Raw genomic sequence first — 25,117 nt, 5'->3', positions numbered from 1 at the left:
TTTCAAATACCAACACCCACATGTTAGGGTGAAGGTAAGATTTTCTGTATAGCCACCTTAGGCCAGGGTCACCATCTGTCCCCCCAGGCATGCAGGTATGATGATGGTGAATGCTCCAGGAACATAGGATTCAATTTTGATGAGATATGCTTAATGTGGCTTCTGCTGCAGGGCTCATTTTTAGACTTAGAGGTGTTAAAATGATATGTTGAAAACTCGTGAAGTAACAAATAGTGTCGTGTGGCATATTATATTTTACATAAGCACTGAGCAGCTTCTCCACTTGGAAGACTAATTGAGACTAGTGAAATCATTCTCTTTAGAGATCAGCATATGTATTTTGATATCTGTGAAGGAATGGAATGTCTGCTTCTGTGGATGTCTGTATGCTTTAGCTTTAAGTTGGAACGGTTGCTGGTATACTTCCCCTAAATTATCAAAGATTCAAGACACCTGGAAAGGTGGATGAAGTGACCTGGGGAGCCAAACAAGAAGGAGGACAGGCCATCAGCAGCCACAGCTGCGGAATCACTTTGGTCATTCTGTTTGCCTCATGTGCAGAGAAATTTGGCTTCAATTAAAAGTTTGAGTGGCAGACCATCACAGGAAAATAAATTTAACATTTTCTTTCTTAGGTACATAGGCTCTGTGCTCGAGCTTGCTGGAAACTATGGCAACAGTATGGCTTTTGATGTTAAATACTCTCTGTCCATCTCACATCAAGACCCCTACATAAGGCTTTCATGGCCACATTACTAGCTATCAGACTAAGAAGTACATAGTCTACTTTTCTGTAAACACGGTATCCAAGATTTTTGTTGACAGTGTTAACCATGTAAGAACAATTTTGGTTAGAGATATGTGTAATATTTTTTTAAAAACTAAGACTTAGAATGAAGATTTCTCCCACAGTAAACCCAAGCCCCTGCTAAACACAATAATGTCATATTGTCACCCAAGCTAGTACTGGTAGCAGTGTGGACCTGCTTCTTTATGGCAATGACCCGTAGCTACATACACAGCCTCAGTAATGGCCAGGACTCTAAGTTGGAACCGACTGCTTCCGCGCCCCTTTCTGTCTCATCCTCTCCTCTGTGTTCCTCTTGCTCACAATAGCCACTTCCTATTCAAATTAGGAAACCATATGTGATATGTCTTGGTTTATAAATAGAAATCAGTCCATGAAAATACCCTAGATTATTTTTACTTAATCTTCACCTAAATCCTACTGATAGAAAAGTGTATTTCTGAGCTGGGCATGGTGGTACAAACCCATCATCCTAGCACTCAGGAAGCTAGAGGCAAAAAGATTATGAGTTTGTGGTCAATCTGGGCTACACAGCAAAACTCTGTAGGGAGGGAGGGGTGGAAAGAAGGAAGGAAGCAAGGAAAGATAGTCTTTGAAAGATGTTCAAGTTATTTAAAATATTTGAAAGTGTGCACACTGAAAGTGTTACACTTCGCTGAATTGTTGCATTGGGTTATAAGAGCGCCTGTGTCTTTAAAGCTCACCACCTGCTTTTTCTTCCCTGGTCTTACCTTTCTTAGACAGACACCTGATCAAGGCCTCTCACAGAGTCATTTTAACCTATACTCCTACCTTCATTAGCCCTGGCTGAGAAGTCACTATTGCCTGTCTCTTAAACACAACCAAATAGCCTCAATACTAAGTCTTTTACATGTCTGTCCTTTATTGCTGTCTTTATCACGTGACTCAAAAACCTGTAACTCCTCCCCCACCCTCCCTGCCCTGGCTGTGTGGTCTCCATCTCCAAAAGCTGGGTCTGGATGCCAGATGCCTTGTATGGGTTTTTTGGTTTTGTTTTGCTTTATTTGCACCTATATGTACAGTTTGAAATACAGCAGATATCCCAGGCCTCAGTTCTGCTATGACAGGAAATTTCCCTTCCACTTTGCACAGCTACCCTGTGCTCATTGTAGGTCCCTGGTAGATGTTTCTGGAGAGGATAACCACTCCTCCATCCAAGAAAGAAGGAACAGAAGGATGCCGAAAACTAAGTACCAAAAATACAGGACACATTGAGAGAAGTTTCTCTCCACCTCCTTCCCATACACATTGTGAAATAAAGTATAAAAATAAAGTCAGAGCTTTATGCATTGTTTCTGGGAGATCAATCTTACATCACACATATCTGTTGAGGAAAGCTAGGATCTTCACTTGAAATCTTAGGTCCTTGTTTTGTTTGCCTTGTGTGTATTTTGGCTTCACACACAACATATAATAACTAAGTTAAATTTTGGATGAAAGATACAGATATTCTTTCTCTCTCTCTCTCTCTCTCTCTCTCTCTCTCTCTCTCTCTCTCTGTGTGTGTGTGTGTGTGTGTGTGTGTGTGTGTGTGTGTGTGTGTGGCTTGCTAGGTCACTCTGTGAGGGAGCACAAATAACTAATTTATTTAAACGACCACCCTTAGAACGCTCCATTCACTAACCCATTTATATTGTAGTGTTTTCTTCCAGTGATAAAAATATAAAGGACTCAGGCATGTAGGAATAATTTTGAAGGGACTTACTTTTGTTGCAGACTGAACTAAAAAGGGACCTTCATGAAGTGTGAAACTTGAGCTAAAGCTAATGTAGATGATAATAGGCAAACAACAAAGAGAAATTATTCCTATCAGTAAAGATAACGTACACAGAAGTCCCTGTGATCAGAGGAATGTGGCCCTGTCAAGGAGAAGCAAGGAACTTGTTACTTATAAGGGGAACATAGGGCCCAACTATTGGTGAATAGAGAGCCAAAAGAGAAATTGGGAAGAGTCAGTCAGAAGTTTGCTGCAGCCATCCAAATGAGAGGTGGTAGCTTGGACAGGTGGGCAGCAATGAAGGTAGTCTGAAGACTGATTTTAAAGATGATGATGATGATGATGATGATGATGATGATGATGATGAGTCTTGTGGATGACTGGATATGAGCGGAAGAGAGGAGAGATGAGTAATATGGTCTTTAGGTTTGGGGCCTGAGCAAAAGGACCAGTTGTGGTACCAGTTAGTTCAGTGGAGAATACTGAGAGAGGAGGTACTCACGAATTGAGAGGAGAGAGAAAGCCTGTGACAAAGGTAAGCTTAAGGTGATGTTAGTGTCCAGGTATGATGCTTGTTGCTCCAGTACTCAGGATGCTGAAATAGGAAAATAGCCTCAAGTGCAAGATGAGGCTAAACTACATAGTGAATTCCAGGGCAGCCTGGGGGGACAGAATGAAACTCTGTGGGAAACAAACAAGCAAGGTGCTGTTAGATATCCCGGTGGAGATGCAAAAGAGGAAGTAGGTGGACCAAATGGTGGGGAAGCCATGGCAGGTATCTGAGGCTGGGGGATGGAATGAGAGCTCTTTGGAAGAAAATATATGCACTGAAAACACAAAATGGCTAGGGCATGCCATAATTCAGAGGTCAGGCAATGAGCCAATGCAGGGAAGCCAACTGAAGCAAGATGACAGCCAGGGGCCTGACACCCTGGGAAGAAAATACTTCAAGGAGTAGAATCTAGAACTGTGGACTAGCAATTAACTGTGGGAGCTCACACTGCTGTCAGTACCAGTGACCTTGACAAATGCTGTTTCCCTGCAGTAGGGGAGATAAAAGCCCAAGCCTGATGAGGGTGAATTCAGCAGCAGATTCTGGTGAAGGAATGAAAACAGCAATACAGAATACAGACAGATCTTTGGAAGGGTTTTGCTATAAACAGGAACCAAAAAATATTGCTACCTCTGGAAGGAGTTAGGAGGATGAGGACTTGTTTTAAGATGCCGAGTAGTCTAGTGGGTATGTGGACTTAATAGGACTGTCCTCAGTGCATGCATACGTGTCGATGTATTATGGAAAATGGTTAATTAAAGGCACAGTGTACATGGGTTAGAAAGTGGAAGTGGATCCATTATTGCTGAGTGTAACAGTCCCAACCCCTCAATATCTACAACAACCTTACACCCAAAAATCTGAATTGTTAGTAGGTGTGCCAGACTTAAATGCTCACTGCAAATATTTGTGCAGATCTGCTTGCACACTGCATATCTTGGTGAGTTGAGCTATTAAGAAGGTTTAGGCCAAGAAGGTTAAAATAGAGACATAACCTCAAGACTGATGCTGTAGCTCCTTGAGGGGAGAGATCAAGAGAGCTTCTTGCTTCTTTTGCCTCTTCTACTCTGCTGCATTGGTGAAGGCAAGGCCTCTTCTTTTCCTGCTTTCCTGATATGTTGTGACTCTTCCACTTGTGTCACCTCTGCTGGAGTAATTTCAGTCTGATCTACAATTATTACACAGCCTGAGTTCAAGCACAGTGACAAGATGTGTCCAGTGCAAAGAGGACCAAATTTCCTACACATCACGGAACTAATTCTCACCCTCTCTGTCTTCTGTGTGTAACACCAATCATTGAGGCAAGAGAGGACAGTTATATGAACCAAAATCTCCTATATCAGCCACAGTACATACCCACCAGGCCATAAGTGGTGATGTGGGCTGGAGTCTTCCTGTCCTTTAAATGATTCTCATCCACTCTAGAGTTTCAGAACTCCCAGATTAGATGTATTCATTTAATTCCCAATGACCGTTTATGATTTTCATCTGCCCTAAGCACCTTACTGTCCCCAAGTAACACTCCAGGTTAGAGGGAAGTTATGTTCCAGTTTTGTTTTGTTAGTTTTTAATATATAAGCATCAACATTAGCTGGGCATAGTAGTGTAGACCTTTGAGTCCAGCACTTGGGAGGGAGAGGTATTCAGATCTCTATGACTTCAAGGCTAGTCTACATAGTGAGTGCCAGGCCAGCCAGGACTACGTAGTAGTACCCTGCCTTTAAGAAAAAAAGAAAAAAGAAAGGAAGAAAAGAAATCGCCATTGCTGATAACTAAGTTTCTCTACACCATCGTGTCTACCCGATTTCTCATAATCTGCATGTGGTTGCTGGACACAGGCTTATGCTTGAGCAGATCCCAGTCGCAGGTACTTTTGAAAGAACATATTCCAGGAGATACGTTTCCTATGGGGTGAGGAAGCAAGAAACTGGGGAATATTATTGATTGAAGATAATTTCTGATCGCAGAATGAAGGGACAGCTAGAACACCTAAAGCAGTATATTTTATTCCCTGTGCCCAGTTCTCTTCCTCCATCTGTGCCCATGGAGATCATCATTGTCAAGGCAGTCCTTGGGCCCACATTGTCTGAGTCAATAATCTGGCCATTTTGGTAGCAACTTGCAAACTTTTCTCAGCTATTGAAGTTGGATCATTTGAGATCAGAAATATTTCCATGTTCAGAACTAAAGAAAAGAATGAAGTCAGAGTGTGACTTTAAAGAATGTGGCTTTAAATAATAGTGAACAAGTGAAGACATTTCTTCAACTCCACAGTATTCTGCACAATGGAACAATGAAATCTGAATTCCTTTGGCTGGCTTGGGAACCTTTGTGCTGGGGAGCTGTGGCTCAGGGCTGAGTTCGAGCCACTGTGACGAGCTGGGAAGCATTACTGGAAAGCATGTGATATAGATTCTTTCTAAGAGCTTTCTAGCCTTGAGAAGTCCTGCTTTAGGGTCCTCTCTCCATCATACTAAACACACTAAACAAATCCATATGCCATATTAGATACCAGCACTGAGTACAAAAAAGAATGTATGTATCAGCGTTTGAACTTATTTTGGAATTCTTACAAAGGTATAAGAGGTAGCTTATCATTTTTAATTCAGTTAAAATTATATAAATATTAAATTGGGCAATTAATGAGGTTATATCCTGTTAAAATATAGTTGGTCATGTCTTGGTTTGTGTTTCATAGTTTTAATTTGGTAGCAAGGCATTCCCTTGGCATTTTGTATTTTCCTCACCGAGAAGGCTGAACCCTGTGCTTATGTACCAGGAGAACAGACAGCACTGATAAGTGTCCAAGATCATCAGTCTTATCAATAGGACTATATGCTGCACTGCACCCTAAGACTACTGAAACCCCACAGACGGGAGCATGCAGAAGCAGAATTTGTTGAGATGAGATGCTTTTCTCAACCTGAGGATCATGTAGGGGTCGCATATCAGATATTTACATTACGATTCATAACAATAGCAAAAGTACAGTTATAAAGTACTAACAAAATGACTTTAATGGTTGTGGGTCACTGCAACTAAAGGTTTGTAACATCAGAAAGGTTGAGAAACGCTGCTCTAGAGTGTTGCTCTTCAAAGGATGCTTTATGGACAAGAGCGTTGCCATCACTTGGAGCTTATTAGAGATATAGACTTCCAAGAACTACTCCAGACTGCCCGACTCATTGTCTGAATGTTAAGTAGGTTACCAGGTACCCACTGAAGTATGAGAAGCATTGGTCTAGAATGCTGCCTCTCTATTCCAGGTGCACCAAAAATACCCTGGGAGCTCCGCAAAATCAGACATCCTGTGCATATTATAATCTTCAGAGGGAAGGCCCAGCTGTCTATGATTTTAAAACACCAATGGTTCTAGTACCAAGAGGTTCCACTTTTATCAGTACATGGAGCTCAAGCCACCATGAGTATTATCTGTGCTTATGACCTAGCATGTAAACAGTTTTATGATTCTTCTAGAGAATTGCTTTTCTCCACTGGAAATTTAAATTAGTCATTCTCTTTCCAGGGCCTAGGTCTCCAGGTTCAGTGACAGACTTTTTCTCAAGGGAATAAGATTGGGGTAATAGATAAAAACAGTTGACATCCTACTCTGACTCCTGAATATGTGCACATGCCTGTGTGCAAAACACAGAGTACACGTTTTACTTATTTTGGCCGGTTGAATTTTTGGAGTTCATTTATTTGCCTGACTGACTGATTGAACATCAGCCCTTGTGATGGCTAAGCATACACACTGCTATCAAGCAGCTTGATATGTGCTCTAATTAATAATAATAAGTATTCTGCTCTGTATTTTTCCAGTGGCATAACCAAGGAGTAAAGTTGGTAGGGTATTTTATTTTACTCTTCCCTTTATCTCTTCAATTCTGACTTTCATTATGAGAGGTGGGGCTTCATCAAACCTAATACAGCATATTCACCTAAGAAAAGACCAAAACAATTATTGAATTCAACCATTTGTACACTGATGCTTCCTTTATAATAAAGTGCTGGCTTGTCTCACCATTAAGTTAACCAATTACAGACACCTTCAAATTTGATTGTATACTCTGCTGGCTACCAATATGAATAGATTTTTGAACAAATTACAGAACTCTGTTCAGACCTAGGTAAGAATATTCACCAAATCCTTCTTTTCTTAAATTCCCAAGCAAGATATATATAGCTGTATTTAGGAGTTCCATGCTTAGGTAATAAGTACAAAGTAGAACATAGGGCTATCTCTGTGTTGTTCTGCTCATGGGAGATGCCTCTTTCTTGGAGTGGCTGTGACCTTCAGTTTTATGGAGTTATAGACACTTAAGAAATTGTCTCTTTAGGGTTAGCCTGGCCTCCTGTATGGAGGAATTTTAATCCAGCAACATGGCTGCTCTGGTAGGGGAATCACACCCAAAGACCTTTTAGGTCTATGTGATCTTACTAGAAAGCAGACATGTTACATATCTTTAATCCCTCTAGCAGGAATACAGACATGCCCTTAGTACACACCTTTAATCCCTAATATTGAAGGTAAAGTTAGTTTTTTGAAGGAAGCAGCCATGTTTGAAAGTGATGTCTAATTGAGTGGCAGCAAAGTGACAAATCAGAGAAATATTTGACAGAATGAGTCAGAGATAGGAGGATATGTCCAACTCTCAGGAGGACAGGAAAAAGAGGCTGTTTAAGAGCAGCAGAGAGGGTGGGGTGGGTGGGGCAGTTTTACCAAGACAGTTTTATAGAGACAGGTTGCAGAAAGAACAAGCTAGACACAAGTGAAGACAGAAGCCAGAGAATGAGAAGGATCCAGAAAATTAGAACATATTGACAAAGTTAGTATGAGTCCAGGCAGAGCAATTCAGTCAGAAGCTAAGAGAAGCCAGATTAAATCAGTGATCTCGAAGAGGAGTTTGAGTCTAAACAGCTGGGTTGAACCAGCTAGCCAGAGTTCAAAAAGAACTAGAAAGGGTGAACTAATACAACAGTAAGTCTCTGAGATGATGATTATCTCTGGCAAATAAAAGTTACTTTTACATTGCTATGACTCTGCCTTCCATGGTCCTTCTGCCATCTAACACCTTACGTGGAGAAGAGAGATGGTGACTAATAAAGGCATACTACTATCTAACATCTATCATCTATACTGTTTATCCATTGCACCTTTAGGCTCTCTGTCATTCCTGATAATCAAGTACAGTTATTTTTACATTAAGTAATTTTTTCTTGTTTGGAAACTAATTTTAAATGGTCACAAAACATTAAAATATGAGTATATATATATGTGTATGAATTATTTGAATTTATAAATCTTCCTGTGTATCATTTTATAAAGAAACTGGTTCTCTAATAGATTTTTTTCTCTGTTTTAGTTTGTTTTTTTTTTTTTTTTAATCCACATGCTTCCTGGAGGAGATTTTCTTTTATCTTAAATGTGTTTTACTCTTATCTACTAACTGATTTTCATTAATGTGCAATTTGAGCTCTAATTGGTTTTTTTTTTTTTTTATCACTAGCGTTATTATCACAACAGTTCTGTACCTCTCTGATGCACTTCGTAAGAACTTCTTAAATGAAAACTTTGATTATAAGGTCAGTATCTGATCTATGACTGTCTGGCTTGGACTGAAAGATCTGTACTGTATTTTAGAGAGGCACCTCACTTGTGTTCCTGAGAATGTTAGTTTCAACTGTGCATAATGTTGGCATAGTTTTTTTATTATATTTGCAAACAAGTTTGAGTTGTTGTAACACATATCAGCCTGATGGAAGTCATTGTGCTTAAAAGATTGACCGTACCTGTTACCACAAATTTTAATTATTGTACTTTTTTTGTACCATTCCAGTGTACAACAACAACAACAAAAAATCTCATACATGTTTTTAAGTCATTTTAAAGTCTTATTTTAGAGTTTTAGAGTTTTGCTTTTTAAAGTTTATATAGGAAGAAATCAATGTTTCCCTACCTTTGAATTTTTGGAGTGAAATGGTGAAAACTGTTAGTACAATTCTTTCAGTCAGAATTCTCAGTCCGTCAGTAATGTGACTGGAAATCTTCCTGCATGTCCGCCTATCCTAGATGACTTTATCTTTTTTAAAAATCAAATAACAAGCAACAGTGTCTATATAGACAAAGTGCCTGCTGTGCCTTTCTTTCTCAGTAATGGTTCTAATTTGGTATCTTTGTTCCCTGTTTTTTTTTTCTTTGTTGTTAAAATATGTTTAACATTAAACATTTTCGTAAGATTTGACAACTAGAAAATACAGAAAACATAAATGCAATAGAAATTGTAAGTACTCTTGCCTGCCATGCATGAACTAACCCTGGTTTCAGTTAAACAAACAAAAATCCCAAACATCTCAAGAACAATAGAAACTTGACTGAAATTTCACTATATTATATCCATGACACAGGGTAACACGTCATCGTAGCTTAACAAGCACCTTCATCTACCTGCTACGTCCCCAGCCCTCTGCTTCTTTATTTATTTTCTTCCACTACTTTCTCCTTGTAAATTGTCCTTTAAATGTACATCCTTGCAAAATTAAAATTGCCCTGTGCCTATATTTCCTTGGATAAATATTATTAGTAGAGTGGCTGGAGAGATTACAACAGTTAAGGGTGCTTACAGTTCTTAACCATGTTCGATTCCCAGCTCCCATGTTGGGTGGGCTTTAACTCTAGCTGGGGAATCCAATGCCCCTTTAATACATATCTTTAGTAGAATCTTTAGTTGAGGTTTCTATCACATTCCCGTTTTATTTGTGAGACCTCTATACACATGGCAGATAGCTCTTGTTCTGTTTCTTGTAGTTATTTAGCTATCCTTTGATGTGACACCACTGGAGACATAGTTTTAATCCATATGTCCTACATGGTTTCTGCTGTTTATTTCTGGAAATTTTATTCTGATGTCTTTCTTTTTTATTCTCTCTTTGGCATAAGAAAATTTATGACTCAAAACATTGTCTGGATAGGGAATTTTAAGATACAATGTGAATTTAAAGCAATTAGCACTTCCAGAGATACAGATGCATTTTTTAAGTTGTTCATCAAAAGAAGCTCCAAAAATTAATCTACACAGGCGTGAGATACCTAAGGCTGCCTGGATATGCTCAGAGTAAGGTCATCAAAAAAAAAAATTGTCCTTTAGCTATGTCAGAGAACTTATGCCTCTGGGCTTCAGATATTAAGCAATAGCGAGAGAGTATTTTTTTAATTTTATTGCAGAAAAGTTCAAGTGTCTGTCACCCCATGCATTTACAGCTAGCTGTAGCTGCTATCTGGTTCATTCTCATCCCTTGACTGCTTCTGAAGCCAAGGTCAGCTAGTCCATCCACTCGTGTGATGTTTCTCTAGCCCAGTAGTATTTAAAATATTTCGTTCTTGTTTTAGATCTGGGATTCCTACTTTTACCTCGCTGTCATTTTTATAAACCAGTTGTGTCTGCAGCTGGAGATGTTCACACCTTCCAAAAAGAAAAAGGTGCTGGAAAAGTAAGTACAGAGGATGAAAGTGTGCGCTTGTAAGGATGCTTAGTTCCAGTCATTCACAAATCAGAACGCTCGCAGCTGCAAATGACAAGTAGTGGAGCAATTGTTAGAGCGGGGTTTTCAGGACATTTTCAATATCTTTGAATTTATTAATACCTTTTCTTGCGGTGTTTTCAGGATTCAATATTATTATAGAAACCACAAGTTATGAGTTTATTGGGATATTTTATTTAAGGTCACCAAGACATGTTTACTAGCTATCTGTACTTCACATCTCTTGCCTTTAATTCAGAATGACAAGCTATATTCTACAGAACACAAGTACTTTATTCTGGAAATTACATCAGTTGTTTTTTTTTTTTTTTTTTTTTTTTTTATTTTAGGTATGGTGATATGCGTGTCACCATGGGTTGTGAAATTTTTAGCATGTGGCAAAACCTAGGTAAGTGATGAGAAGTGAAGCCCCCTCCATGGTCCTGCTCATCTCCTGACCTTTCTGTACACAGAAGAGCTGTTCATCAGTGGCAGCATTTGACTCTATCACATACAAAAGCTATCTCCAGAAACTGACATCATTGTGGCACTGAATGAGGTTAATTCTTCACACTGGTATCTGTTTGAAAACCATCACAATACATTGACTTTTTTCCTTATTAACAGTTTTAAAGTTTTAAGATCTAGCATCTCTTGAACATTGTCTAGCAGTGTTCAATCCCTTGAACATTCTCTAGCAATGAACTAACCTTCCAGAATTTGAATATATAACACCACAGAACTTTTACAACTCTGAAAGGAAGCTATGAATCATGGTAAATTTGGATTAAACTTTGTGAAAGATTGCCCTAACCATCATCATTCTAAAATACCTTTCAAGCCATTGATCTGCATCATAAAGAATATCACCAGAGGCCTTTAAAAGCATTCACAGTTGCTAAGAGACTGTTAGATCCAATTGTGTTAATATGCCACAGTGTAGAAAGCATATTATCCTAGCAAATTGATGGCACAGGTCTGCCTGCACAGAAAGAATAATATTTGGCAAATAAACTGTTCGAAATTTCATTGGCATAAAATTTCTTTTTAGAGATTCATAACATTTAATTTGGCATATTAATTTTATACTTTTTTATATCATTAACTGTTACTACATTTGAATCCCATGCAACTTATTCAAGGGATTGACATTTGACTATGTAATGATCTAAGAGTTCTTTATTTGGGGAGGTGGGGGGGGGGGGTGGCTCATTGAATTACCGCTTAGAAATAGGAGGATACAGAATGGTTTTTGTCCAAAATTTGTACGTCCTCAAATATGCACAGCAATTTGGGGAGCTTTGTTATTCATAAATAATTGCTGGTGATCCCAGAAAAATGAGTTAGCACCTGAAAAATAAGATCCTGTGACTGTCTAGATTTTGCTAAAACACAGAATGAAATGTCTATGCTGAAGTCTCATAAATTGTTCTGTCTTAACTATTTCTCACTGTTTGAATAATACTTGTTCATATCGCCAGTCAGCCCAACCAGGATCATCTCCAGAACTCCTGTCCTCAAAAACAGTTACTATAGGAAAGGAGGCCCTGGAGGTGGGAGTGGGGGGCACAAGGGAAGGAAGAGTGGTGAAGGAAGTTGGGGCGGGGCAACAAGAACAAGTTTTGTTTGAAAAATCCAATAAGAAAACCTAACTCTTTCTGGGTTAAAATAAAACATAACCACTAAATGAAAGCTTCCATCACCCCTCCACCTCAACTTTCTATCTGAGTTTTCTGTATTTGCTACTTCATGCATGATAGTCCAGCCTTTGTCTTCCTGCCACTGACTTGCTTCTTTGAGGAGAAGGACCTTGAGTTTCACGCTTGGTACATGTAGGGGTCAGAGCTTCCCTCCCTCTCAAGGGTCTGTGATATCCCACTGTTGTGACTGTGCTTCTCCCTGCCTCTGTCCATGGATATATAGATTGCTCCCACCTTGGGTGTTACAAGTGATGCTGTTATGAATGTGGCATCCAGGGGACTCTCAAGGTCCTGCTTTCTTTCTCATCAGCAAAAGCTCAGAAGCAAAATTGTTGGATCTTCTCTTAAATGTATTTTAATTTTTTTGAGGAACTGGCACACTTGTTGCATAGCTTTTGTCCTGTTTCATATTCCCATTGCCAGAGCACTGGGGTTCCAATTTCCACGTAACTAGTGGATGCACAGTGAGATCACATTGTGGTTTTGATAACTTATTTTGAATAAGGGCCAACTGGTAATAAGTGAACACCTTTTTTTAAATGTGTTATTCCTTAATATTTTTATTTTCTAAATTAAAGGAATAAAAATTATTCTGTCAAGAGGAGAAAGTAATATATTACTCCTCAAACTTTGTCCACTTACGTGTTCTCTTAGAAGAGTAGGGTGGTCTGAGGAGGTTACCCTTGGCAGCTTGCTGCACATGTGACCCTCATTTTGCTGCAAAGTTAAGTTTTCACTTTCTGTTTTTAGATGAATTCACATCTTTCTTAAACATAAAGTGTGCTCTGTGATCTACATTTGTAAATACAGTATCTTTAACCACTGTATAAAAATCAATACTTCCCCATCAGGCCGCTCACCGTACATAAACATAAAACTCTGGCAGTTGGAGAAGCAGGTATCCTAAGTACTTCCAAATAAGACCACGTGGCTGAGGCTAGATGCGGGCTGTATGCAAACCCCGTGGTTTATGGGAGTCGTGTAAGTGAAGCGCAGTTGCTTCTGGTACAACCATTGCTGGCTTGGTAGGGATTGGATGGTCAATGTTTGGGGGCCCATCTGGATTTACATATGTTCTGAACTCCTAAAAGTGTATTTTCAGCAGTAAGGCTACTCTGAAGCCTTCCTACATAATAAAGACCCAAGTGTGGTTGCTCCCTGACTTCTCTACTGTCTGAAGAAAGGTACAGTTATGGAGCGTAGTCTGTGGGCCTTGTTTGAATTGTAGCCGAAACAGAAACTATACATTGCATGCTTCAGGACCACCGGGAAGTTTGGATATTGGTTGTGTTTTTAATTAATTTAAAAAAATTAATGTGTGAATGTGATACCATGATAGAGGTACTGTTACTGTGTATCTATTATAGATGTGTTTTGATTGGTACACTAGCACAATATGTCTCAGGCTTGCTTTAGAATTCTTTAGAGAAAAAAGTTAGGCAGCATGTTAGTAAAACAAATTAGTGAAAATTCTAACTGCAATAGCAGCTGGACAGTGTTCATGTGAGATTTGCTTTACTTTTCTATGGATTGTGAGTACATTGGAATTTTTTTCAAAGGACAAAAGTAGGTTATAAAATATCCATAAATGGTAAAGTTATTTCTGTAAGAGACTAAAAATGCTCAAGCAAATGGTGATCAATAAGTAGGAGTGGTCGCCACTCTAGAGGTCAAGGAATGCCAGGCTCAGGAAGATTAAAAACAAAGTTAGAAGAATGTACCAGGCAACAATAAGTCAATACCTATTTAATAACTGAATAAATGAGAGACATAAAATTAAGAAAACTATACAAATAGGCATGTATTTAAAGACATTATTTTAGGCCAAGGCTCGTAGCTCAGTTGACACAATGTTTCTTAGCATTGGATTTAATTCTGAACAATACAGTAAAATAAGTTAACAAATAAATACTTTGTTTTAAAACAGGAAGGGAAAAAAAGCAACAACAACCAAAAAACCCAAAGTTGACACATAGTGTCTCAGCCTTTTTCTACTAACTCACCATGAGAAGGCCATAAAGGCAGACTGATTTGAGTTTATGCTGTGTTTCCTCTGTGAGCTTCTCCCCTCTGCCTATGTACTCAGAAGCTGTGCAGAAATGTGGTGTCTATACAGTGTGGAGTTAGCCCAGGGCTTATCAGAATTACTCATACTTAAGGTGACTTTGTGTGGTGGCTTTGAGTAGCTGGCCCTATAGCCAGGTCCTGGGGCAAGCTCTTGGTCGGACATCACACCTGACACCTCAGTGCTCCCCAGACATGCACATATTGGAAACACCTTCATTTATTTCTTCATTTTCTCCCTTGCCAAGACAGCTCTAATAAACAGTGAACGTAGACTTTTACAGATGACAGGGAGAGTGCTCGCATCCGGGTTCTGTTTTCTGCCCTGACAAAAATAACCGAGAAAAGGAATAGCAAACTAGCTGCCAGCTACCTGCCTGAAATGTGGGTGTCAGAAAAAGAAAGGAGAAAAAGGGATAACAGTGCTTGCATTTCCATCACAGAGGATTCATTTTTGGAGGAAAATATACAAATGTACATGAATGAGGAAGTTTCTCCTGAGATATTCTTGCTGTGTTAAGGAAAACAAAGCAGTCTTTTGGGAAAGGCAAAGGATTATCTGGGTCGGAAATCCAGATAGGAGTACATGACAAGAAGTTACAAGTTCCTTCCGTATGCATTATGAGTATGGATAAGGGAGATGACTCAGTGGGTAGAGGTACCTGCCACCAAGCCTGAGAGCCTGAGTACAACAATGACCAGGAATTAAAAGGTGAAAGGTGAGGACAGACACTTGCAAGTTGACCGTTAACATCCACATGTTGCATGTGAACATACAAGCCAATTAATTGATTTAATAATAATAAAGTTAGCCGGGCAGTGGTGGTGCACGCCTTTGATCCCAGCACTTGGGAGGCAGAGGCAGGTGGATTTCTGAGTTCGAAGCCAGCCTGGTCTACAGAGTGAGTTCCAGGACAGCCAGGGCTACACAGAGAAACCCTGTCTCGAAAAACCAAAAAAATAAAATAAAATAAAGTTGGAAAAAAAAAAAAAAAAAAAAAAAACAGTTACCATTGATGAAATCTCGGTGACACGTGATGAACTTCACTGATATAAAAAGGGACTTTCTATATGGACAGAGCCTAAGGATTATATCCAGGACTAAGTCTCTATTCTCAAAGCCCCTTTTAAAGCATTTATCACTTTTTTGCTTTATATTTATTTGTTTCATTTTGTGTGTGAATATTTTGCCTGCACTTATGTATGGGTACCGTGTGTGTGCCTGGTGCCTGAGTTCAGAAGACGGCATCAGACACCCAGGAACTGGAGTTACGGATGCGTGTGAGCCACCATGTATGCTGGGAACTGAGCAGACATCTTCTCTAAGATCTATAGTCTCTTAACTACTGCACCATCTTCTCCAGCCCCTGGTTAAGCACTTTAATTCACACTAAAACTAGGCAAGGCAAAGTCAATACAACTCCCAATGATGATGTACTGGTCCTGACCATGTGAGCTCCATGTGTGACTCCTGTTCCCAAAGAAAGGACCTGAAAAATGCCCCAGGATTCTGTTAATAAGAGAGATCATGAGGATCTCTGACCTCTAGGACATTCCAGACACACGAGAGGTTAAGGACATCTAGCCGCACTTGAGGCTGTTGGAGAAGTTTCAAACACATTATTGCTGTGGTTAGAAAAGTTCTTGCTATAAAGCCCTCTAGGTATCTCCAAGATAGGAAGTAGTTCAAACCAGCAGTCTTTGTCTAGAGACCTATTCAGGTATGTGAAAATCCTGACAGAATTCAAGATGCTTCTGCCTTTTTGTCTCACCCTGCTGTGATTCTGATCTCTCGTGGACAGGCAAGATGCTGTGCATGAGGTCTTTGAGGGAACAGACATCTACACTCTAGCTGATGCATCAGATATATACAGGTTATATTTGACAAAGTAAAGCCGAGAACTCCCAAATTAATCCTATATTAAAAAATACATGGTCAGCTGAATGGTCATGCCTTTTAATCCCAGAACTTGGGAGGCAAAGGCAGACAGATCTCTGCAAATTTGAGGCTAGCCTGGTCTACAGAACAAGTTCCAGAACAACCAGTGCTACACAGCCAAACCCTGTCTTGGAGAGTGAGAGGGAGGGGGAGAGAAATGCATGCTATCTTGTATAGCTGGGATCCTCCTGGCTTCGGCATGAGTTTTTAGAGAATATCCAGGCTTGCTATTTCTTGGCTGTATTTTGCTCTTAGTGCTAACCTTAGTCTCTGAGGGACTGTCTCTATTCAATAGAAAAATAGTTTCTGAAGACTTAAAACATATTTGTTCCTTAAAGACCCTTCTAGAAAAGTCCTTTCTGGCTTATGTTGATCCCAAAGATGAAGCTGGCATTTGGACAAGATTAAGACTATTCTTGCTTGTTCCTGAGGCCAGAGTAGGAGGTTGTGAGATGACAGACAAAGAGCTTATTCCAAAAGATAGGATGCTTTAAAGTGGTTAGTGAGTCTTGCATCTGCTTTTGCCTCACCCTCTGCAACTTTGACTTCAAGAGGATACAATGGCAATTCTTACTTCCTCAGCTTTCTCTTTCTACTTTTTGATTCATGACTGGGCTTACCTTCTTATTACTCTTCTGCCAAACCCAGAGGCCTGTGTTGGTGCCATTCTTAGGACTGCTATTTCAAACTAGAGCCAGGCTGCTTGATGGGTCCAGATGCTAGCCACCCTAAAAACTGGCTACATGATTACTTATTAGTTAAGTCAACTGGTTAGTTAAGCAAGTTGTTTAAGGCCCCACGACATTTCTTTCCTCTCTGCATATGGAGGTGGCAGTTCCCACTGCCTAGAGTTGTCATGGCAAATTAATAGAATTATGCATAGAAAGCAGTCAGAGCCCACCTGCCGTAGAGCAAGTGCTTGCACGTGATAGCTGGCAGTACTAGTGAGTCACCAACTTGGCTATGCTTGTCCCTTCCTAATTGCAAAAGCCTTCTCTTTTCTATTACTCCACATATCCACCATGTCTTTAGCTGGTGCCTTCTCTTCTCTTACACTTTTGTGTTCAAGATCTGGTGTGTGTGTGTGTGTGTGTGTGTGTGTCTGTGTCTGTGTGTGTGTGTGTGTGTCTGTGTCTGTCTGTCTGTGTGTCTGTTTTTTTCCCAAAGCTGTTTCATCCACTTGATGATGCAGAGCCCTATTTATCATTGACAGTTCTGCAAGGTTCCTGAGCCCTAATCTGACTTTTGGGAGTAGGTAGGGTGTTGTGCACATGAGAATGTCTCAAAAGAGCTTCAAGCAGAAGTCATTATCCTCCTCCATCTAAACTAGTCCCTGTCCCTCCTTCAACTTTATCTCATTTAGTTACAGAACTTACTCTCACTAATGCTTTACATCTAGAATGTTTCTCAAATCTGGCCTCCTGTGCCTATTCCCATGGCTGATATTTTGGGGCCAAAGTTTATTATAAACTATCATCAGTTTTCCCAATATAGCACATCTTTCCCTTGTCCCCCAAAGTTATGTTTCTGTAAAACAAACTGGTAATAAGGACTCCCACACCCAGCTGAAGAGTCCCACTGCCTGTGTATCCAACATGGGACATAGCCCAGGCCACCACTGCTAATTTCCTCCTGACCTCTACTACATTTTCAGATGTGACATCCTGCCCATGCTGTTTCCAGGGGTAACAGCACCTATTCATCTGTTCATCTATTAGGGCAGCTTCTGCTTATGCCCCAATCAAGTGAAATAACCTGTCCGAACTGCTTTCCTCAGTTTCCCTGCCAAACGAACTAGACCATCCTCAATGGTTCTTGGTTCTTAATGTGCATTTTGCAGTAGCCTCAGTGTTGGTTGTGTTTTATGTTTGCAAGTTATAGGTTGTTCACACCATACAAGGCATGCCTATGGATTGAGCCCCTGAATAAAACAGAGTAATGACTGAATTAGTGAAACAAATATAAAATCTCAACTAAAGACTACCCAAATTTCCAGGCTCTGAACAAAATTCATGATTTGTCACCTGACAAAACATATTCTGGAAAGAGGTACTCATTTCACTCTCTTTCTCTCTCCATTTTTTTTTATAATCATGTAAAGAGTTGAAAACTCACAGCTCTTGTTTCTCCTGGGATAATGTCTTACCCAGGAAAGGAGAGACCTAAAGGGTGTCATGGACTCTGTGTATCACAAGGTACAAGGGAGATATTGAACACTGCTGTTCTCTCATGGGAGTAGCATGGTAAACAGTAAAGCTTGCATTAATATAGGCTAAAATGTTCAGCTACAAGAAGTAGTATTCCTTCCATGATACTGGGACAGGGAGAGAGTTTCATCATGTTGGAAGTGCTCATGGTCTGAGCATATGGAAGAATAACAACCCTGCAATAGAACAAATCAGAAAACATTTGCATGATTGTACCTAAAGAGGAAATTGCTGTCTTCCATGAAGTCAGCTACCCTCAGCCCAGCCTCCAAGCTTGTCCTAGGGCTTCCAGATGCCTATATTGAGAAAGAATGTATCGTTCAGGGCATGTAGTTTTCTTTTTCTGTTTTCTTTCCTTTTCCCCATGATCAGTTCACTGGTTATCTGTGAGCATCCTCCTCTGTATATGTCAGGCTCTAGCAGACCTCTAAGGAGACAGCTATACCAGGCTCCTGTCAGCATGTACTTCCTGGTATCCACAGTGTCTGCCTTTGATGACTGCACTTGGCATGGATACCCAGATAGAGCAGTATCCAGATGGCCCCTTCTTCAGTTTCTGTCCCACACTTTGTCTCCATATTTGCTCCCATGAGTATTTTGTTACTCTTTCTAAAAAGGATCGAAGCACCCACACTTTGGTCTTCCTTCTTCATGAGCTTCATGTGGTCTGATAATTGTATCTTGGGTATTGCAAGCTTTTGGACTAATATCCACTTATCAGTGAGCGTATATCCTGTATGTTCTTTTGTGATTGGGTTATCTCACCCAGGATGATATTTTCTAGTTCCATCCATTTGCCTAAGAATTTCATGAAATCATTGTTTTTAATAGCTGAGTAATACTCCATTGTGTAAATGTACCACATTTTCTGTAGCCATTCCTCTGTTGAAGGACATCTGGCTTCTTTTCAGCTTTTTCTTACTATCAACATAGAAACGTTCCAGTGAGATTTGGCATAGACTAATAGACTCCAGGTCTCCATATTTAAAGTCACCTGTGTCCCTGCTGCTGCTTGCCCTCCTTTGTTCCAAGTCCTGGCTACCATACCTTCTTAGCATTTGCTTACAGACCAGTTGGAGTTCAATATCGGCATGTTTTAATCCTTTCAGAAAACAGTTGAAGGCTTTGAGGGGGTTGCATTTAGACTTTTGTTGAGGCTGTGTGTTACGTGTTTTTTTTCTTTAAACAGAATACAAACAGAAGCTAGTTTTTCTTACATAAAAATAATTTGTAGCTTACTACCCAGAGATAACAGCTGTGATTACTTTAGGGATATCTTCTAGGTTAGTATTTTTTTTCCATATATTTTGTGAGTAGCGGTGTTGCGTACTTGTATTTCTGTGTACCTTGTAAGGCCAGAAGAAGGCATTATTAGATCCTTTGGAACTGCTGGCACAGGAGGTCATGAACCACCATCTGGCTTCTGGGTGATATGCACTACTAAACCGTCTCTCCAGCCTCTTTTATATTAACTGCGTCCAATTTTTTTACAAGAATGTACAGTAATATAATATTTCTATTTCTGCCATTTTAATTGTATGCTATGGGTTCTTTTCTTATCTGGGGAGATGACTGTAGTTGAATATTTTTATGATACTAGTTTTAACTAAATTGTATAATAGTAATCTTTTTGAAATCTTACTAAGATTTAATGTGCTGAAACTCGAATATTTTGCTTAATTTAGGAGAACACAAACTTCATTTCATCCCTGCCCTGATTGGGCCCTTTCTGGAAGTGACCTTGATACCCCAGCCAGATCTCCGGAATGTCATGATTCCTATTTTTCATGACATGATGGATTGGGAGCAGAGGAGGAGTGGCAACTTCAAACAGGTAGGCAGTATTGCTCATCGGGACTGACAGCCAGTGTCACTTCTCCATCTGGTGTCTCCACAATTTCCTCATTCATCTCTAGGTGGAGAAATGAACACTGGTTCAATGGACCCAGACCAGGTGAACCTGGTCTCCCTGTACCACATAGCCTTGGACACATCAGTCTGGCTTCTTGGTTGCCTTGAGCCTCTGAGAAAACCCTGGAAGCCCATTTTATTCCTTTCACCAAAAAAAAAAAAAAATTCTTTGACATTCCAGATCTGTATTTAAGAATTTACAGAGGGTTGTTTGCTCCCAGCTGGACGCAACTCAGAGGAATTGGAAGGTTAATGACTCTTTAAGCCATTGAGTTCTCAGTGGTCTGCACATTGTATTTGGTGAATGACTTAGCTCTGAGCATTTGATTCACAGTATGTTTTATTGTTCTTAGCTTGGAGCAATGAAAATTAATTTGAAGGAGAAAGCAGTGGAAAATCTCACAAAGGAAATTCCAAGGGGATGAATCTATAATTTCTCGCTGACTTAGGTTCAAATAGTGGTGCTCCAGTTTGAGGAAGACAGACATCCTTATTGCAAAATCAGATCTGTAAAGAATCAGCCACTTTTGCTGGTCCAAGTCTGTTGGGGGGAAGTAGGAAAATCATGTGCTCACATAGTGACTTCACAAACCTGCTTACCCACAGGATGTGGCCCTCCTTCATACTTCTCCACATGAGGCCTTCTTCAAACCTCAGAAAACTGCTTGTCATCTGTATAAGCAATTTGATTGCATGCATAGACCTGTCCTATTGCCAAAAGTGTGGGCATTTCACTTGTATCCGTATATACATTAATTTTTAAGAAAGCTAATGGCTGAGCGAAAAGCCATGAGCAAACTGTGCTTGGTAGGGGAACCCACTTTCCTTCCCTCTTATCCGTATCTCTTGATTGACATTTGCTTTAAAGAAATAACTGGGCTCAGTCCTTTCACAAAGTTGAATATTCATCTCAAGCCCAAATTGCTTTAATGCTGGATAAGGTTGTCATTTTCTCTCGCCTCATTTAGATAAAGGGAATTTTTTCCCTTCCTGATATTTCAGTTATAAAGAATTTACATCCTTGAAAATATAAATGTTTTGACTACAGTTTCCAGGAAATATGTCCTTTCACTCTCCTGCTGCTTGCTGCTGACTTAGAATATTTCTGTGGGTCTACCATCTGTACATGGCTAGGATGAGCTCTCAACTTCAGCAAAGATTTAGTGCAACCTCGAACTGTTTTAGGAAAGAAAACAGATATAAAGCACATTTAAGATTTAAATTAATGTATTTGGGCATGCTAGTTTGCTGATGTTCTCAGATATAGTGATGTAAAGGAAAAAGAAGTGGGACTTGCCAGTTTTTATAGTCCCTAAAAAAAGAACCGAAATATTTAAATTGGGCTGCTAGCATTTATGTTGGGATCCCAGATAGATAGATGCTGTCCTTGGCAGCAGAAAAAGCTAGCCAGCCAGGAGTATGAAGTCATGTTGACTGCATCTAAATTAGTCCCCTAGAATTCCAAAGGGAGGCTTGCTATTAACCATGGCTGACAATGTCACTTTGACAAAGTATACCACAGCTTTCCCCCTGGCATAAAGAAATACATAGCAATTTGCCTAAAAACCTTGCCTGTGAAGTGGGAGGAAGGAGAGTAACGTTTGGGTGTGTTTCAGGTGGAGGCCAAGCTAATTGACAAACTGGATAGCCTGATGTCAGAGGGCAAAGGTGACGAGACGTACCGTGAGCTCTTCAACAGTATGTAAGTAATGTTTCTCTCCAGTTGATTCTGTTCAGGACATCTGGTGTCAGTCCTGAGCTGTTTTGCACCATGGTAGATGAGAGCTGCAGAGACAGCTTGGGTCTCACAGGAGAGCTTTGTCTTTGTGGAGTGTGAAATAAAGGATAATTGCGTAACTCTAGCAAGTGGATCTTATTATGTTGATGATTAGATATTTCTGCTTATTTTAATCTCCGATTAGGACAGGTTGCCTATGTTACATAACAAAGCTCACTCTTTTCACGCTTGGTAATTTCAAGGGGAAAATAAGGCCATTGTTATAAGATAATGATTTTTAAAGAGAGTTATGAGTGGGAGAGGAAGAGAAGTGTGTGATTAGAACATTTGTATACAGTGTTTCCCAAAGTATGACTCTGGCTGATTTGCTGTTAGAAAATTAACTTAGCTTGTGCCTGATGCCCTGCACCTGCTTTAACACTGTCCATTTGGGGGGAGGCGGGGGTGGGGGGTTCAGGACTGTTAAATGCTCCCCAAGTGTTTTTCATGAGAATTACATCAAAACAAGTCATTTCTAATGAGTTTGCTATTTGGGATTTGCAAGGAGAATAGAGGAAAAAGAATGGAGTTCTAAGAAGAGACTTTTAGATTGTCCTAATTGGTCCAATATGATCACAGTTGCAGGATGGATTGCTTGTATCAAGTGTCAGCTAACTGTCAGAACAGCCAGAGTTGAGGCATGTTAATCTCTCAGCGCTTTGGGACTTCCCACCTAGCATGTGTTTTCTTTATGATTTTACAGATCTTAGTCATTTTAGAGCCTAGTATTTTTATGACATATTTTTTCTGTTAACCGAGAAAATTAGCACACTAAGCTTGGGAAAATGTTCTAATTTCTTTAAAGAGTGTAAAACTAATACGTTTCTCTCTTAGAAAATATACCTGTGTTTGTATTAATGCACAACCATCACCTAAGTGGTACTGATAACCAAGTGCAAGATTCAAGGTCATTTTAAGTGCATTAATTAGCAACTGTGCAAATACGGATGTGTAGGTTTTAAGAATGCTATCTTAAAACTGAAAGGTTTGACTGATAGGTTGGGTAGTCTTCGGCTTGCCTGATTCAAAATCATTCTTGAAGCCTTCGGGAAAACTATATAGAAAGGAAAAAGAAAGGCTACAGAGATTTCATGTGGTAGTGGTGAGTGATAAATTACACTGTGAACCCTGAGTTCCATTTTCTTTTGATACTGTAATTTAGCCAAAACTTTTGCTAATTATTCACAAGCCCTTGTTCATTCTTGTGTACAAAGTGTCTGTCTTTCATGACAGCTGGAGTTTATCGAGAATTCAGATTAAAACCTTATTCAGCATAATAAATTGCCTTGAAAACTGCTTTCATTTCTGTTCCTAGTCCTCGGTTAGAACAAAGAGCCAAAATACCAAAGCATTCAGTGGAATGAACCCCTTGAGATTTGTGATTAATTATTTATAATGATTCATAAGATTAATAAGTGCATGCTCTATTTCTTTAATGCCTCTTATCTACTTTAGTAAGGGGCCAATAATTTCCAACTTGGATCACTTTTATATAAATATGACTGTGAAATATAAGATGTACTCTGACATCATTAGAATCAAAGTAATAATTAAGATATTAAGCCTCTATAATTATTTTATATTTTAAGGGACCTGTTTCATTCAATGAAATTTTTATTCTTTTTTGATTTTTAACATATTACTAGAATATAATTAAATCATAATAAAAATAAAATTTTTAAAAGGCTATAAATATTTTCTTTTAATACCTTTATAGTCAGCATATTGAGAATAAAGCAAATTTAAAGTGATGATCAAGTGGCATTACTACCTGGTCTCAGAAAAGAAAGTGAAAATGTAAGTGGATTTCAAGGAAACAGTAAAGTCCTTTTATTTGGGGGGCGGGGCTAACAATCACAGTGAGTTAGTGTAATGATGGTGAGTTGCTGCACACATCATGAATTAGGAAGGCATACTGTTGTGGTATAGATTCTCATTTACTCTGAAACTCATACTGAAAACTTCATAAATTAGTTGAGAAGATGGAAGACACTGCTTCTGAGTGTTGTGCTTGGCAAATCAGCCTTTAGACCGAGACTTTTAGTTTCTGTGTAGCTTGCTTGCCAAGAATCCCTCTCACTTTCACTAACTCCCAACAGCATCTTCATTTGTGCAGATTATCTCTGCTTTTTAAATCAGTGGTATTCTCTATTTTTGAAAACACTGAAACTGTAGCTGATTAGACCACACTGTGAGATACCGAGAATGGGGCATCGGAGCTTTCCGCTGCATTACTGGCTCCTCCTAACTTATGATCTGGCTTTTGTGCCCACTTTCCAGGCACACTTGGCCTGAGGTTCTATTGCTGGGGAGAGGCAGCAGAGCTGCCCACTGCCCTGAAGTACCCAATTAGCTTTGCAAGGAACTGACATCCATCTCAGTTCTCCCTCCACTGTGTCAAATTCTCTACAACTCCAAATTATTCCAAAGGCCTTAACCAAAGGTTGAATGTTTCATCCCTGCTTGGATTTGGGAGACTAGTTCTATAACACACCATGCCTCACGTATCCAAATCTGCTGTTTGGATTGTTCAAGGAGAGTATATATGTCAGAACAGTGTTCTCAGCATTAGGCTGGTATGATACAGAAAGACAGACTGAAAATTAAACCACCACTGTCCAGCCCCATTTCCTTCATGGTAAGCAATTCTGTAGTCTGTCCTGCTGGTCCATTTGATAGAAGAATACCATTGGAAAATCAAAAAAAAAAGCTTGTGAGAAACTGTCTCTTACTTTATGAAATGAGGTCTCTGTATACTCCTCAACAACACTAGAGTGTGAGTACAGACAAGGAGAAAACATCCAGTCTCACCCAAGATATCTTGAAAGACTGTTTCCCTGTGCCGATAGTGTCCTCAGGTTGTATCGGGTGAATTGTAAAGTGGGAGGATCCCCAAATG

At 39.6% G+C, this 25,117-nt stretch overlaps 1 protein-coding gene across 4 annotated transcripts in view; it reads left to right on the top strand.

Moving 5' to 3' along the window:
- Nucleotides 1-25,117, top strand: part of Dock4 (dedicator of cytokinesis 4) — a 400,837-nt gene that overhangs the window by 321,153 nt on the left and 54,567 nt on the right. For all 4 annotated transcript variants that reach the window (XM_076941952.1, XM_076941953.1, XM_034514331.2 and 1 more), the window contains exons 28-32: nucleotides 8,610-8,685; nucleotides 10,490-10,590; nucleotides 10,971-11,029; nucleotides 20,216-20,364; nucleotides 22,058-22,143. In XM_076941952.1, the coding sequence (XP_076798067.1) occupies nucleotides 8,610-8,685; nucleotides 10,490-10,590; nucleotides 10,971-11,029; nucleotides 20,216-20,364; nucleotides 22,058-22,143 (471 nt within the window). The remainder of the gene's footprint in view (nucleotides 1-8,609; nucleotides 8,686-10,489; nucleotides 10,591-10,970; nucleotides 11,030-20,215; nucleotides 20,365-22,057; nucleotides 22,144-25,117) is intronic.

Source organism: Arvicanthis niloticus, chromosome 11, assembly GCF_011762505.2.
Source record: "Arvicanthis niloticus isolate mArvNil1 chromosome 11, mArvNil1.pat.X, whole genome shotgun sequence".
Classification (NCBI taxonomy): Eukaryota; Metazoa; Chordata; class Mammalia; order Rodentia; family Muridae; genus Arvicanthis; species Arvicanthis niloticus.
The sequence above is the reverse complement of the archived record's forward strand: the minus strand, read 5'-3'. Positions and strand labels throughout refer to the sequence as shown.